The sequence below is a fragment of the Pseudorasbora parva genome, chromosome 8 (assembly GCF_024679245.1).
Source record: "Pseudorasbora parva isolate DD20220531a chromosome 8, ASM2467924v1, whole genome shotgun sequence".
Classification (NCBI taxonomy): domain Eukaryota; kingdom Metazoa; phylum Chordata; class Actinopteri; order Cypriniformes; family Gobionidae; genus Pseudorasbora; species Pseudorasbora parva.
This window is the reverse complement of record NC_090179.1, coordinates 37,851,564-37,866,777: the sequence shown is the minus strand read 5'-3', so window position 1 is coordinate 37,866,777 and position 15,214 is coordinate 37,851,564. Positions and strand designations below refer to the sequence as shown.

The window sequence follows — 15,214 nt, the reverse complement described above, 5'->3', positions numbered from 1 at the left end:
CAACTGCCTATACAAAAAAGCCCTTATTCACTTTTGCACAGAATGTCTTTAATAAAAGGATGGACAAGTGTCAACTGCATTTGCATTTACAACACAGATACCAAACACTATGAACAGACATGCAAAGTTGATAGGAAAAGTACAATCATTTTCAAAGGGAATACTTCAATATTTTCAAATGTTACAAATTTTTACAAACAAAGTTGTCCCTGCTTATACAACCCTTTATTTTTAAAGGATAGCCAAGAAAGGTTGACATACATTTTTGTGAAAAAGTGATTGTGTGCATATGTTGATATGATATGTTCTCTTGAAATGGCATTTTTTCCTGGCAGGACAATTCATGCACACACGTGATGTCCTCGTCACAGTTTGGCAACTAACGCGATGTGTTTATTATTTGTCACAGCACAAGACAAAAAACTTATTTTCCTGCTCACTTAAAACAATGGCATTTTTGAAACACTAGTGTCTGGAAAACAAAATGTACCATAACTTTAATACACTTTTAATCAGTATGTAAACTGTTTTTGAATAATATTAAAATTTCCTTTTTTCTTTCATCTTCAAAATGCATTTACTCTATTATACAAATGCTTTCCTGATGTAATGACATAGTGAACAGGTTTGGTGAGATTCACAGTTAGTATAGGACGAAGGCTTCAGAGTTGCAGGGATGAGGTATATATGGGGTAAAACATACATTCTGAATTGATCGGAACCCTCATGTTCTATCTCCCCTCTCCATGATCCTCCTCCACCCATGCAACGATCTTCCCTTCCCATCCAGGTATAACAGCACTGTCCTGAAACACCTGAAAGACAGAAGAATTCAGAGTTATTTCTCAAATACTCAAAGCACATTTAGAGAAAGTGTTCACTAATTCAAAACATTGAATTATTTCTGATTGGGTGTGATTTTCACCTCTTCCTTCACCGTTCCAAACTCTGGATCCAGAGATTTGAAGTGATATCGGAAACTGCCATGTCTATCCACAGCTGCCTTGAAGTCCTGTAGCGTGACTTCCCCCAGCCTACCAATAAAGAGTTTATATTTAGATCACAAGACATCTATAAGATGATACTGTGATGTGAGACTTGTCAAGTCGTCACCTCTTAGGGATGTTGACTAGGAAGGGTGTGAGAGAGCGATCTGTGTAGTAGAGTACTTTGGTTGAGGCTGCCGCACTAAGAACAGGGCTACTGTGAGAATGAGCCATCTCTGGAAAAAAGAAAGCAATTTGCTTATGTGAATAAGAGTGGCAACTCTGCATGAATTTCCAGCTGGATAGCATTGAATTGACCTACTTGAGCTTGATGGCCATGATTCTCGGTCTGTGTGATTTGCTTTTCGTCCAGGAGACCTGGACGAACCCTGTGGTGGTACAAATGGTTTTAAAGTCAGTGATTCAGAGCATGTATCACACTGCCAAAGTCACAGATTTCATTTAGTTCACATATACTTTTTAGAAATGTTTCAAAATTGCGATGGTTCGCCGCTATAGGGTATGATAGGGTTTTTTTGCGCACAAAAAGTATTCTCTGCGCTTCATTAAATTAAGGTTGAACCACTGGATTCACATGGACTATTATAATGATGTCTTTACTACCTTTCTGGACCTTGAAAGTCTTCATTAAATGGTTGTCTATAGAGGGGTCAGAGAGCTCTCAGATTTTATCAAAAATATCTTCATTTGTGTTCCGAAGATAAACAATGGTCTTACGAGTTTGGAACAACATGAGGGTGTGTAATTAATGACAGAATTTTCATTTTTGTGTGAACTATCTCTTTCATGTATTAGATTTTAATTTAATATGTGTTCAATAAAACATTTGCAATTGGTTTGTAAAAGGTGTTTGTATGCATGCTTAAAGGGTTAGTTCACCCAAAAATGAAAATTCTGTCATTAATTAGCCTCATGTCATTCCAAACCCAAAAGACTTTTGTTCATCTTCAAAACACAAATGAGGATCTTTTCATGAAATCTGAGAGATGTTTGTCCCTCCATTGACAGCTCCGCAACTACCATTTTGACGCTTCACAAAGTTCATAACGAGATGGTAAAACTAATCCAAATGCATTGAGCAAAGTCTTGCGGGTTTGGAAAGACATGAGGCAAGTAATTCAACAATTGATTCAACAAGTAATTAATGACATAATTCAATTTCATTTTTGTGTGAGCTGTGCCTTTTTGTTGCATTTACACCATTCTTACGATCAAGTGTCACCAACGTGTGGCATTCGAGCACTTAAAAACGGAATTGTATCAAAACGTTTTGTTTCTCACATAATAACTGGACCTTTTGGAGAAAACAACAGACATCTCTGGTGATGTATGTAGGACTTCTCCGATCATTTAGTCCATTTAAACTCCGCCCCTGCAGGCTCATGTTCATCTGTCTGCACTTTTAAGTTCAACTAGGGGTCGATTCCAGGTTTTTTAGAGTCAACTCCAACTCCTAACTCCCACCACAGGAGTTGATACTTTACATCCAAACAGGGTCAGGATTACTTATACAAGATTGCAGTCGTTACACTTAAAGGTGGGGTAAGTGCTATCTGGTAACCGTTGTTGATATTTCAAATCACCAAAACAAACACACCCTACCCCCAAAAAATAGGGTCTCGGCCATATATTGATAGCTCCGCCCCTCACATACATAACCCAGGCAACGACTATGGCAGAATCTGTGTGTAACTAATCCAGGTTGAATATTCAAGGAAAAATGTGAATATCCATCACAAAAACACAAACCGTTCTCATGAACAACTCGATAGAACATGAGCCGACAGTCCGACTAACGAACATATTACAATTATGACAAGATTAAAATTATAGCGATCACAAAAACACAAACATTTCTCATAAACAACTCGATAGAACACGAGCCAAAGGTCCAGCTAACGGCATATTACAATTATGACCAGATAAGGGTTTTAACTATCTATAAGTTAAAATAAGTTAGATTAGTTTTACTAATCTATATAAATATAGATCAGGAAAAGAGGAAACAAACATATATTAGGAGTATAGTATAGTATAGTATCTTACTTATGGGACACATTTTGTGAGCTAACGCTTGAAACAGACAGTGAGGAGATTTAGATGCTCCATACGGTGTGGAAATGAACGGGTCTTTATCATCGCTGAAGTGAGGGGCAATACGATCGCAAATGAACAAACAAGCGAACATGACACACGAGCATATTCAAGCAAAAGCCAGCAAATATTACATGTGTGTAATACATGTGTGACTTGTGTGTTTTGATTAATAAAGTGCGCGGAGCCTCTCTTCTCACCATCAATAGTAGACCTGCCCCTTATCTGCTGATTGGCTACAAGTTTATAATTGCACTCAGCCCGAGTCCTAGCCTAGAAATCTAGACGCACCCTAGTGGCAGCAAATCTAATCTAACGCGAGTATCGTCTAGCAACTCTCAATACACTTCTGAGCTGTAAAAACCAAACCCTGGTCAGGCCAATCACATCGTGTATATAGTCGGTGGGCGGGGCTTAACATGATGACCGCAGAGTTGCGCTTGCGTGCTACTAGTAAACATAGAAGCTGGCGAACGGCGGTCTTTCGAATCAGCTTTTACTGCGACTCTGGAAGACTTGGAGTTAAGCTTTTCTCTGAGAAAAGAACAAAGAACATTTAAGTCATTCTTAAGAAGGGAAGATGTGTTCAGAGTTTTGCCGACCGGATACGGCGAAAGTTTAATCTGTCAACTAGCTCGCTTCACCTTCGTTACTCTGGTTGGTTGTAGTGCTATCCTATCGCGTGCAGAGGGAGTTTGAAAGACAACCGTTTATCCCGCCCCTCAGATTGAGCCCTGTCAATGGTGAGTTTCCAGACCAAACATCTTGATGTGGGTCTGGCTTGTCAGGCTACCCGAGTCCGTTTTGTAAAACGTTTTTTAAATAATGCTTAACCCACCTTTAATTTATTTTTACCCAGCATAAAGACTTAAAATCCCCTTTTTAGAGTCTTAATTTTTATGGTCACTGTCAAAAGTAGTCCAAATTAGTGATGACTTGATGAGTAGCTACCAACATTGCTACCTAGTAATTTTACAGAGGGAAAAGTCATGAAAAACCCCTGTGGTTCCTTATTTCAGAAGTAAATAAACAAGAAAGACTCTGTGCGTAATACATGTCAGAATTCCTCGCTTAATTTCGTTCACTCCCTGTTACAAAGTTCAGGAACTTTTGGAGGTGAGACTTGGGAGCTGAACATGCTGATTGGTTGAGTTCACGCAGCATTTTATTACCACATTTTTAAAAGTCATGCTATTCGAATGAAAAACGACCGATGACGCTGTTCAGGCTTTATTAAGCATATATGTTGAGTATAAAATCCAGTGGGAACTGTAAAGTTGCATGCAGTCCTTTGTCACCGGACTAATTTGCCTAATCTTCACGGTACTTCATGGTAACCCAATATAAACGCAGACAATAACCGGTCTGGGGGAAAAGTTTCTGGGACAAATTGTTCCGTGTAATTTCGGTGGAAATGCAGCAAGAGTCGATTCCTTTGCTGGAGTTGACCCCGACTCTGGGGCTCTTTTGGAGTCGATCACTAAGTGCAACATCTAGGGGTGAATCCAGGTTGATTGCATTTCCTATTATCCCGAATATTAGATACAGATCATGGTTGACCTTGCCTTTCTCTCCTGCCTTTTCTTGGACTCTGTGGTGTGAAGGCGGTCCACCAGACTGGCCACCCCTTGCTCCAGCGTGTCCAGCATGTGATGCTGCGGGTCATGACCGCTGAAACTGTCCCTCAGGCTACGCAGAGCATCTCGCACCAGATGTAACTCATCCCCCTGATGCACACATTCAGCCAGAACCAAAGAACAAAAAACACACTCATTTAGTAGAAATTGAGCTAATACTTTTTCAAATGAAGAATGACATGACTCACCATTCTGTGCTGGAAAACAGTGGACGATGTGTCCATCATGTGACTGTAGCCATTATTCTCACAGCCTGACAACTGGAGAAAACAATTTTGTATTATTAAATTTTAGAACATTACACATTTACTTATTGAATACTATAATCAAGCTGTTTTTATTTCTCTTATGTATAGCCTATATCTGCATTTTATGGGAACGTCTATGGAATACGAAGCTAAATAGTTTGCCCAAAAATCATTCACTCACTCAAGGTGTTCCAAACCTATGTGTCTCTTTCTTATGTTGAACACAAAAGAAGATATTAAGAAGAATGTTGGTAACCAAAGAGTAGCCATTAACTGCCATAGTAGGAAAAAAATACTATGGAAGTCAATGGCTACCTCAACGGTCTGGTTACCAACTTTCTTCTTAATATCTTCTTATGTGTTCAACAGAACTATCCCTATCCCTAATAAGACATAGTATGGGCGTCGGAAGCAAAAAAAAAAAAAAAATGTGGATGGGTCCTCCACAATAACATTTTTAATGGAGTAGCCATTTCCTGTATTCTAGTGCCTTTTAATTAAACAATTGCTTTTATAGCCTGAAACGGTTAGCACATACCTGGCGAGGTTTCCCAAAAATGAATAAGCAACAAAAGTCTAGTAAGCTGTTTGGAACAAAAAAATCCTTCCGCCAAGCAGTTATCCACAGCGACATGAAGCAGAATGTTGCTATGTGTGACAGACAAAAACACTAGATGGCACAGTCATACCGTGCTGCAGGCTCAAGAATCATTTGTGTGGATACGAGTATATTACAGTGGTATTGAACACAGCTCAGCCAATTATAATCAAGAACTGGAATTGTACGTTTTTATAACGTGTCTTTTGTTTTATGATACTTTTGTCTGGCTATAGCATGAGAATAATGCTGCCATCAAGGTGACGTCTTTTTCGAAGGGATCCCTGGTGGTTTATATTGGCACAAAATGAACAGACGTATACTTCGGCCGTCCGCATGATGTCATTTTCGTCATAGGGTTTGTGGATGTCCACATACCCCTTCTGCGTGCAACCCAATTTTTGAGACTGTGCGGACAGAAGAGTCCACTAGATGGCAATACACACAGTACTGTGCACAGTGTGCAGTCGTCGAAGAGTACGGAAAGAGCGATTCAAAAACAACACACTTAAAAAAGAAGGAGGAAAACACTTAAAATGGACGACAAACTTGACAAGCGTTTGTGTGAAGTTTGTGCTTTGTTTTTTCCTTCTGAACTACACTCACCTAAATGGTTATTAGGAACACCATACTAACACTGTGTTTGACCCCCTTTCGCCATTCAGAACTGCCTTAATTCTACATGGCATTTTTTTGAAATGTTGGCCCATATTGATAGGATAGCATCTTGCAGTTGATGGAGATTTGTGGGATGCACATCCAGGGCACGAAGCTCCCGTTCCACCACATCCCAAAGATGCTCTATTGGGTTGAGATCTGGTGACTGTGGGGGCCATTTTAGTACAGTGAACTCATTGTCATGTTCAAGAAATCAATTTGAAATGATTCGAGCTTTGTGACATGGTGCATTATCCTGCTGGAAGTAGCCATCAGAGGATGGGTACATGGTGGTCATAAAGGGATGGACATGGTCAGAAACAATGCTCAGGTAGGCCGTGGCATTTAAAAGATGCCCAGTTGGCACTAAGGGCCTAAAGTGTGCCAAGAAAACATCCCCACACCATTACACCACCACCAGCCTGCACAGTGGTAACAAGGCATGATGGATCCATGTATTCATTCTGTTTACGCCAAATTCTCACTCTAAATGTCTCAACAGAATCGAGACTCATCAGACCAGAGTCACCAGACAACATTTTTCCAGTCTTCAACTGTCCAATTTTGGTGAGCTCATGCAAACTGTAGCCTCTTTTTCCTATTTGTAGTGGAGATGAGTGGTACCCAGTGTGGTCTTCTGCTGTTGTAGCCCATCCGCCTCAAGGTTGTGCGTGTTGTGGCTTCACAAATACTTTGCTGCATACCTCGGTTGTAACGAGTGGTTATTTCAGTCAAAGTTGCTCTTCTATCAGCTTGAATCAGTCGGCCCATTCTCCTCTGACCTCTAGCATCAACAAGGATTTTCGCCCACAGGACTGCCATATACTGGATGTTTTTCCCTTTTCACACCATTCTTTGTAAACCCTAGAAATGGTTGTGCGTTAAAATCCCAGTAACTGAGCAGATTGTGAAATACTCAGACCAGCCCGTCCGGCACCAACAACCATGCCACGCTTAAAATTGCTTAAATCACCTTTCTTTCCCATTCTGACATTCAGTTTGGAGTTCAGGAGATTGTCTTGACCAGGACCACAACCCTAAATGCATTGAAGCAACTGCCATGTGATTGGTTGATTAGATAATTGCATTAATGAAAAATTGAACAGGTGTTCCTAGTAATCCTTTAGGTGAGTGTATGTTGCAATGGTTCCTGCGGAGAGAATGTCCTGTTGATGAGACAACACTGCCCTCAGATGTCTGGTAGAGTATAAAAAAATTGTACTGCGCATATGTCAAACTCGGCCATCTGCGGTTGAGCATACTTTGGCTGGATCCCAAATGGCACCCTAGACCCACACAGTGAAGTCCGCACTTTACTGATGTAATGCTGCTTTGACTGCCAGGTAAATTCCTCTGCGTAGCACGCAAACTTTCAGGCTCAGCGGAAGTGCACAACAGGGCGCATAACGACCACAAAGGGGTGCTTGCGAGCACACTTCAGTAACTTAAAATGATTAAATAGACACAATACGGGTGCCTTAAACTTCTCCATAAATAAGAGCGTGACACCTAAGGTTGAGCTAAGTGGGTGTGGTTTCAGCAATCAGGCACCTCAACTCCACCCACGTCCATGACCACGTCCAAGTCCTGATCCATAAGCCTCTTTGCCCATTTTCGGTTATCCGAGTGACGCAACACCAACATGGCAACAGTCCGCCCACTTTGGGCTTCAAAAATGCTCTTCAGAAACCTACGAATGACGTAGCATACACTATCTGAAATGCCGAAATTGAAGTATTCCCGGGGCTATATGCGCTGAATTTGAGACGGTAAAAGTAAGCGGGTACAATATCATTGGTCTTAAAAGGTAGGTGGGTCTTGTCCCACCCACATACAATAGTTCTGACGCCCATGGTACATACAATTATTGCAGAAACAAGCCCATTTTGCCCTAGTAGTTTATTTAGTTACCCTATGATAGCTTTCACTGATCCTGTGCAGGGCATCATCCAGTTTTGCTTGCTGCTGCTGAAGAAGTCTGTCTTTCTGCCCAAGTTCTTTCTACAAAAATAAGTGCATGTGACATCAATTAATTTACTATACAGACCAACCAAAAATAGAACTAACATAGGTCTATCTAAATTAATAAAAAAACACTATAGATGATTAAAGAACAGTAAATAGGATCCAAGTACACTCAGCATGATTAGGATAAATTTGCCTACTTTGTATTCACTCAGCAATTTGTTTCGTTCACTCAACTTCCTTTCCAGTTCCACCTAAAGAACAAGACAAAAGAAACATTTGCAAATTAATCTTTTACATATCTGATACACAGAAGAGACAAGTGCATTTACTTTTATGTTATATTAGTGTTGATGACTCACATTCTGTCCCTCCAGCTCCTCTCTGGCCATGCTGGATCTGAGCAGCTCCTGTTTGAGCTGCAGCACTGAGTCCTCCTGCACAGACATTCTCTGCTGCAAGGCATCCTGGGGATAAAGACGGTCACAGAAACAAACCTAAATTATCCCAAAGGGCAACAAATCCGCTATACACTGCATAAGCTTATGTTGAATTGAAATAATTGAATAATTATTTACACTTTTGTAATTCATAATATAAAAAATTAACATGCGTAAAACGTTCTACGCTTAATTTCATCTGGACTCACCTTAATAGCCTGCAGATTGCGTGCCTCCTGCTTGTATCTTAAAAGTTCTCTCTGAAAAACACATTAAAACCCTCAATACAAACTGTAGTATATTCAGCTTATACACTTAAAACAGATATGATCAATGAGTGGTCATTGTTTTAACTCACCAAAATAAGTTAAGCAATCTTCAAATTTTTCTGTTATACAAGATTTAACTAACTTTTAAAGTCAGTTTAATGTAATTTAAGTAGCAATGACTTAAAATCCAATTGATTGTTGTACTTAATTTAACGTAGCAACTTTTTTTTCGGTGTATACTTCACGTCAGTATTTATTTTCAGCAATTTAAGTTACCTTCAGATCTAAAGACTCCTCCATACTCTGGTCCAGACGACTGCGGATTAAAATCTCCAATGGCAGAATAGAAAGGATATGTCATTACTATAATAGACTGTTAATGAGACATGCAGAAAAGCAGAATGATGCATTACCAGCTGCTGCTCTGAGCTGGTACTGTCTCCAAAGCTCAGAGTAGATGTCTGCTCATCCTCAGGTAGTGACCCATGCAGCAGTAAGGCCTGAATAAAGACACGGTGAGCATGTGAGGTAATGTGAGTAAAACTAGTCCATGCCAGCGCTATTGCACCAACAGTGTGCCAAACAAATTTCCAACCTTGGATGCTGTTTGATGATTAGACTCTTATAAAAAAACATTTTTAAACTCTCTTCTACTCCTTCTGTCATTGCATTAGATAATTAAAGATGCCTCTATAAACCCAACAAATAAAAGGATACTTTGAAATGCTGGATTGATGAGCTTGAAAGGCTTGGTCATTGCTTCTGTTTAGAAGAGTGATATTAATCATGACGGATTAGGAAAGTCTGCCAAGCTGTGCAAACTAATCTTAATCTGACTGAATGAACTGCTTTACTTTTACAAGCACCAATTCTTTGCTTAAAATGTAGGAGTAGAGGTAGGGCTGTGACGGTATGGGATTTTTTCTTACCGCAGTGAAGAAACAACTAATCACGTGGTTTGGCCGTTAAACACACGATTATTAATATTATTACAATGCCTTTATGAAATTTTTTGGATCTTTTAAGTTTTAGGGGAATTGGCTATAAATGGAGGGACAGAAATCTCTCAGGTTTCATAAAAATATCTTAATTTGTGTTTGGAAGTTAAACAAAATGACATGAGGCTGAGTACATGATGACAAAATTTACATTTTTGGGTGAATTATACCTTATAAATAGAGTAAGTTGAGTCTTGGATAATACTCAAGATATATCCACGATGATATATCACAAATCATATTTACATCCACGATGCATATAGTCGCATTTTTATATCGAAGACAGTAAATTATGATAAACAATGATTATTGTGTTTATAGTTCATATCACATACATTATGCACTCCTTTAACATTCACCCGAAAAAAAAAAAAAATGTAGTGATGACCGGTAGGCAACACCCCGGTAGGCATCTTATTACTGCAGTATTGCGGTAATGCAGTTATTAGTTATTAGAGATATTAGTGTTTCCCAAATGTTGTTTCTGTGAACTCAGTAGTGTATACATGTACATCACAGCAGCGTTTGTCATTTTTAATCTTATTTATTTATTTATTATTATTTGTGAAAGTCATGATCCTTTCCATCTCAATTGATAGTGGTTAAAAAAATACATTTTTAAATATTTTGCACAAAAAATATGACCGCTGACCTCTATGTCTTGCTAAGGATCATTTCATACCTAGCATTTTGAGTATTCTAAATTCAGACGTATCCTAAATACACAATAATGTGTTCACATGATATACACCAATCAAAAATGTGATATTTAAAAATAAAAAGTCTCTTATGCTCACCAAGCCTGCATTTATTTGTCAAAAACAGAGTAAAAAAGTAATATTATGACCATTTAAAATAACTGCCTTCTAAAATTGAAAATGTAATGCATTCCTGTGATGGCAAAGCTACATTTTCAACATCATGACTCCAGTTTTCTGTCACATGATCCTTCAGAAATCATTCTAATATGATGATTGCTGCTCAAGAAACATTAATTATTATCCATTTTGAAAACAGTTGTGCTGCTTAATCATTTTGTGGAAACCATTTTTCCCCCTAGGAATCTTTGATGATTACGAAGTTCAAAAGAAAAAGATTTATTTGAAATATAAATATTTCGTAACAATAGAAATGTCCAATGAAAGCAGTCATTTATTTAAAGTGCCCCATTATGGTTTTTGAACATTCCCGTTCATGCAGTGTGTAACGTAGCTGTTCGTGAATGTAAATGTTCAGTAAAGTCAAAAGTGCACAATAAATATTTATTGTCTCCCAAAAGAAAAAGTTGTCTCCGAACCGCCTAAACGAGTCGTTTGTATTTAAAATCCCATTGTGTGACGGTTCTATGTCACTAAAACATACATTTGCATAAGGCCCATTCCAGTTGAACAACTAGATCTTTCAATGTTTCATCACTGGACTCGAGCTTGGATTGATATGATAGAATCAGTGTCATCCTTACTGTCTTTACAGCGTGTACAATAACTGAGCCTTAGGAAGCCTCCGGAGCTGAAGTTTAGTTATGGTAATGGCCGTTAAGCTTCCAAAACACATGCTGTACGTGGCAGACCAATCACAACAGACTTAGCCATCTGGCCAATCAGCAGAATATACTCTTGGAAAGGAGGGATTTAGAGAGACTTGTTCATCCAACGAGTCATTTGAGAATCATTGAACAATGTTGTGATGTGCAATGTATATTATGAAAAAAAGAAAGTGTTTTTACACCTTCGATGCATGTAAAGCTCTTGTAGGAGACCTTCAAAACAAAATTGCAAGCCTTTAAAATAGCATATTAGGGCACTTCTTACTGATTCCAAACTTTTAAAAGGTATTATACTATCTTTTTGTATAAACCCATAATGTGTAACTCACCTGAAGCCTTGACACCATTTTCCTGGTCTCCTGCATCTCCTTCTCCAGCTGTTCCTGCTGGGCACATAGCTGTTCCTCCCATGTGCAGCTTTCCTCTTTCCCGGCATGCTCCGGGCCAGGAGATGGCTCGGTGGCTGAGGATTTCACTACATCCTCTTTAAAGGAAACAAACAAAATATAAGAAAAGTATAGAATTGTGTAGGACCACACGGGATATATCCTACCTAGGCTTTGTGGTTGCTCCGTATGGTTCCCCACTAGCTCTCCCGCATCTTCAGATTTGGCAATAATATACTCCTCCTTAGGTGTGTGTGCTGGACTGGATGAACTGAGGCTGCAGAGATGTTGCAAAGAGTCAGTGAGCAAGATATTTGTAAGGCCCTGATTTTCAGTCGTATCATATGTAACCAGCTGGAGTAATTTGATGACAATGAAAGCCTTTTGTGTACACAAGGTATAGGCTAATGTGTTCACTTTAATTACATGTAACTGAACTAAAATATAGGGCAATTCCTGTTACAATAGACCAAACCACACTAATATAAAGTTTCAGAGCATTCTTAAGTCACATGTCATTCATCTGTTTTCAGTAAAGAAGAAATGAGAGACTCTATCTCAAACACCCCTAGCCATTCCTCTGGCAAAGGAATATGATATTGAAATTGAGATCTCTCAAACAAAGAAATAGAGACAGAATGAAGTCTGTCGCAAAGAATAAAAGACAAAGCAGCTCTCCCAGTTGATTAGCATCATGATTTTGATAAGGACTATTAACCAGGATTACATCTTGATTAAGGTTCAGAGAATGACTACATAAAAGGATGTGTACACATGCATGAAATTACAGCAGAATGCTTCTCTGAGAGGTGTCATATTACTGGATGTTGATTATTTATACAAAGAGGAACATGCTGGCTTATAGTAATCTACTCCAGATACAAAACATAATCTGACTGGCTCATCTAAGATCATTTACTTGACATATTTCTCACTGCATATTTACTCTAATACATTATTTGCAACAGAATACTATTTAATGGATATGAAATATTCATAACTGATTTTATATCCATTTCCATCCAAGCTGTAGTGATAAAAAAGTGATTATGTGCCAGTAGGTGGTGAAACGTTACTGTCTTTGTGAAGAAAAAAAATATATCATTCACTCAACTGATTTATTCAAAATACTGATTCATTAAGGGGAAAAAACAGCTAAATGTCTTTACGGGCGAGTCATTGAATGATTTACTCAATTTAATAACTGTTTCATTTAAGAACAAAACTGACAAATATCTTCATGAGGGTAATCACTGAATCATTCACTCAACCTTTTCATTGCACACTGATTTATTCAGTAAGGCCCGTTTTGTGTGTTTTGTGACCTGTAACATTGTTACATTATTTGGAACCATTTTCATTGGCGGAACAAAAATAGACAAATTAATAGGCAATACTGTATTTAAAATGTAAGGTATTTGAAATTAAAGTTGTGTTTATTGAAATGTTATATAAGAGCAATGTGCTGTTAATCTGATTCTTGATATCAGCGCCTGTGATTGGCAGTAGTGTTCAGGTGTGGTTACATTACACTAGCTGAACCACGTGATTAACTTTGGCAATTTTTCACCCTCGCACGGAATTCCTGATCGTATGGAGCTTTAATTTTGCCACAGACGAGCATTTCCGCTTCTTTTGTTCGTGTGTATGTGGGCTGACACAGCGCTGTTTTATCATATTACATACATTTGAGTATGTTGAGTTTTGTTAATGCTACTCTGAGCGTTCGCTCGGCGACTACTATGAGACACTTGTTCACACTGCAGTGAGCTAGATCGATATTAGTCATGGTAAAACATGGTACTCGAGGTAAATCAAGAAAACCAGATTTAAACAATAAGACTAACTGTGTTGAGGTGTAGAAACATTGATTAGAAACAGTTGGGTCTTGTGTTTTTCCATGGTTTCACGTTTTCTTGTGTGTTTCCATGGTTTTCGGAAATTGAGGATAACGCAGGTATGATGTCATTGATAGGCGACGCACGGACACAGCATGTGTCCTGGTTAAAATGACTAATTTCATCTTAGAAACATTTGGGAAAATGTTATTACACAAGTCAACAAAATATTTAACATGGTTCTGGTGATTTTTGGACTGTTGAATCCAAAAATGTTACATAGTGTGTTACATATGTACATATTTTGTCTTACATGTTTAGATAATTTCCATAATCTGTCTTTTCAAGGCTGAACCAAGTAGCCTGTTGCAAAACAGATTAAAGAGTCTAACATAATGAAACATTTGTATGGGAGAAGAGATATTGTCCCTAGTCAATTACTCCACTAGTATGACCTATTTATGATGTATTGTGTATCATAAGACCAGATCTGTCAACACATTTATGAACCAAATAGTGGATTCATATATCTGAGCGTTTACAGAGCACACAGATGGCACTGGCCATATTGAAGCCAGTGATTCCAGGTTGCTAGGTGATTCACAATAGCAGGCAACACCCACACTTCAATCTCTTATGTGCACAATTGAGACTTACAGAGTGAGAAAACAGTGATGTGCCACCCGCTCTCACTCATTATTATACCGTCACATACAATATTGCATTCCAACTTATAGACAACAAGCAGTATGGCTTTTTTTTCCTGGGATGTCCAAAATGGAATAGAAGATGGAAACAGTAAACAAAAAATCTGTGGAATTTCATTCATACCATTTCATTTGTTTGGCTCCCATGATGCGATTTGCCCCTCTAACCTCCCATTCTGATCCAGCCCAACCCGTGGGGTTCGAGGAAGCAGCAGTGTGTCATCAACATAGCAGACGGCACAGCGCCGGTCCAAAGGGTGTGCACTTCAAAAACCGCCTCTCAGATCCCAGTATCCACGTAGCTACCAGTCTAGTCTGTTGGAGATGATGGAGAATGCGAATGTCCCAGTCTGTGTGTGCCCTACCTGCTTGTTTGGCGGGTCTTCCTTTGGACAGCCTTTAACACTCTGTAAACCCAGATTAAATGACCTTTTGGGTATTCCCACGGATTCAATGTTGAAAATCCTGATCAGAGGCAGCATGTGTTTCTATGATAAGAACCATGAGGTAATCCTGTCTTCAGTTCTGAGCCATAACAGGGGAGTAAAAGGCTTTTGAATGGACTGCCGTCCCCATTCTTGAATCTCCACGGTGTCTTCTGTAACTCGCATGACTCCTGTTTCTCATTCTCCCTGTTTTTGTGCCTCTCTTAAGGCAGTTTTGAGGTATTTTTTCCCTCTGCCTTTCTGTTTCTCTTCGCTCCACGTCTTCCCCCTCCCTTGTTCCTTTTTTAGGAATCAGACATGGTTCAGCCCGGCTCTGTTTACCCTCCCCTCCTCCATCTTCAGCCCTCCCTTTCACACAGAGCAGTGGGCTCCAGGATG

At 39.0% G+C, this 15,214-nt stretch overlaps 1 protein-coding gene across 1 annotated transcript; it reads right to left on the bottom strand.

Annotated features, from left to right (window-relative positions):
• Nucleotides 1-193: 193 nt before the first annotated feature.
• dixdc1a (DIX domain containing 1a) lies at nt 194-15,128 on the bottom strand. The gene is made up of 15 exons (XM_067451145.1): nt 14,515-15,128; nt 12,013-12,122; nt 11,789-11,943; nt 9,329-9,415; nt 9,192-9,245; nt 8,856-8,906; nt 8,569-8,673; nt 8,407-8,460; nt 8,153-8,242; nt 4,927-4,998; nt 4,667-4,828; nt 1,309-1,375; nt 1,114-1,222; nt 926-1,034; nt 194-815 (listed from the first exon to the last, which is right to left on the bottom strand). Exons 1-15 carry the CDS (start codon nt 14,535-14,537, stop codon nt 732-734), a joined length of 1,332 nt encoding a protein of 443 aa, XP_067307246.1. The 5' UTR covers nt 14,538-15,128; the 3' UTR covers nt 194-731.
• Between the last annotated feature and the right edge of the window lie 86 nt (nt 15,129-15,214).

What these genes read in the sequence shown, in the direction of transcription:
- dixdc1a (XM_067451145.1), bottom strand. Translation starts at nt 14,537, where the DNA reads ATGGGAGCCAAACAAATGAAATG. An exon ending in CCAGCTCAGAGCAGCAGCTG is followed by an intron (nt 9,246 to 9,328) that starts GTAATGCATCAT and finishes CTGCCATTGGAG; the next exon opens with ATTTTAATCCGCAGTCGTCT. An exon ending in CTAGTCAACATCCCTAAGAG is followed by an intron (nt 1,035 to 1,113) that starts GTGACGACTTGA and finishes CTTTATTGGTAG; the next exon opens with GCTGGGGGAAGTCACGCTAC.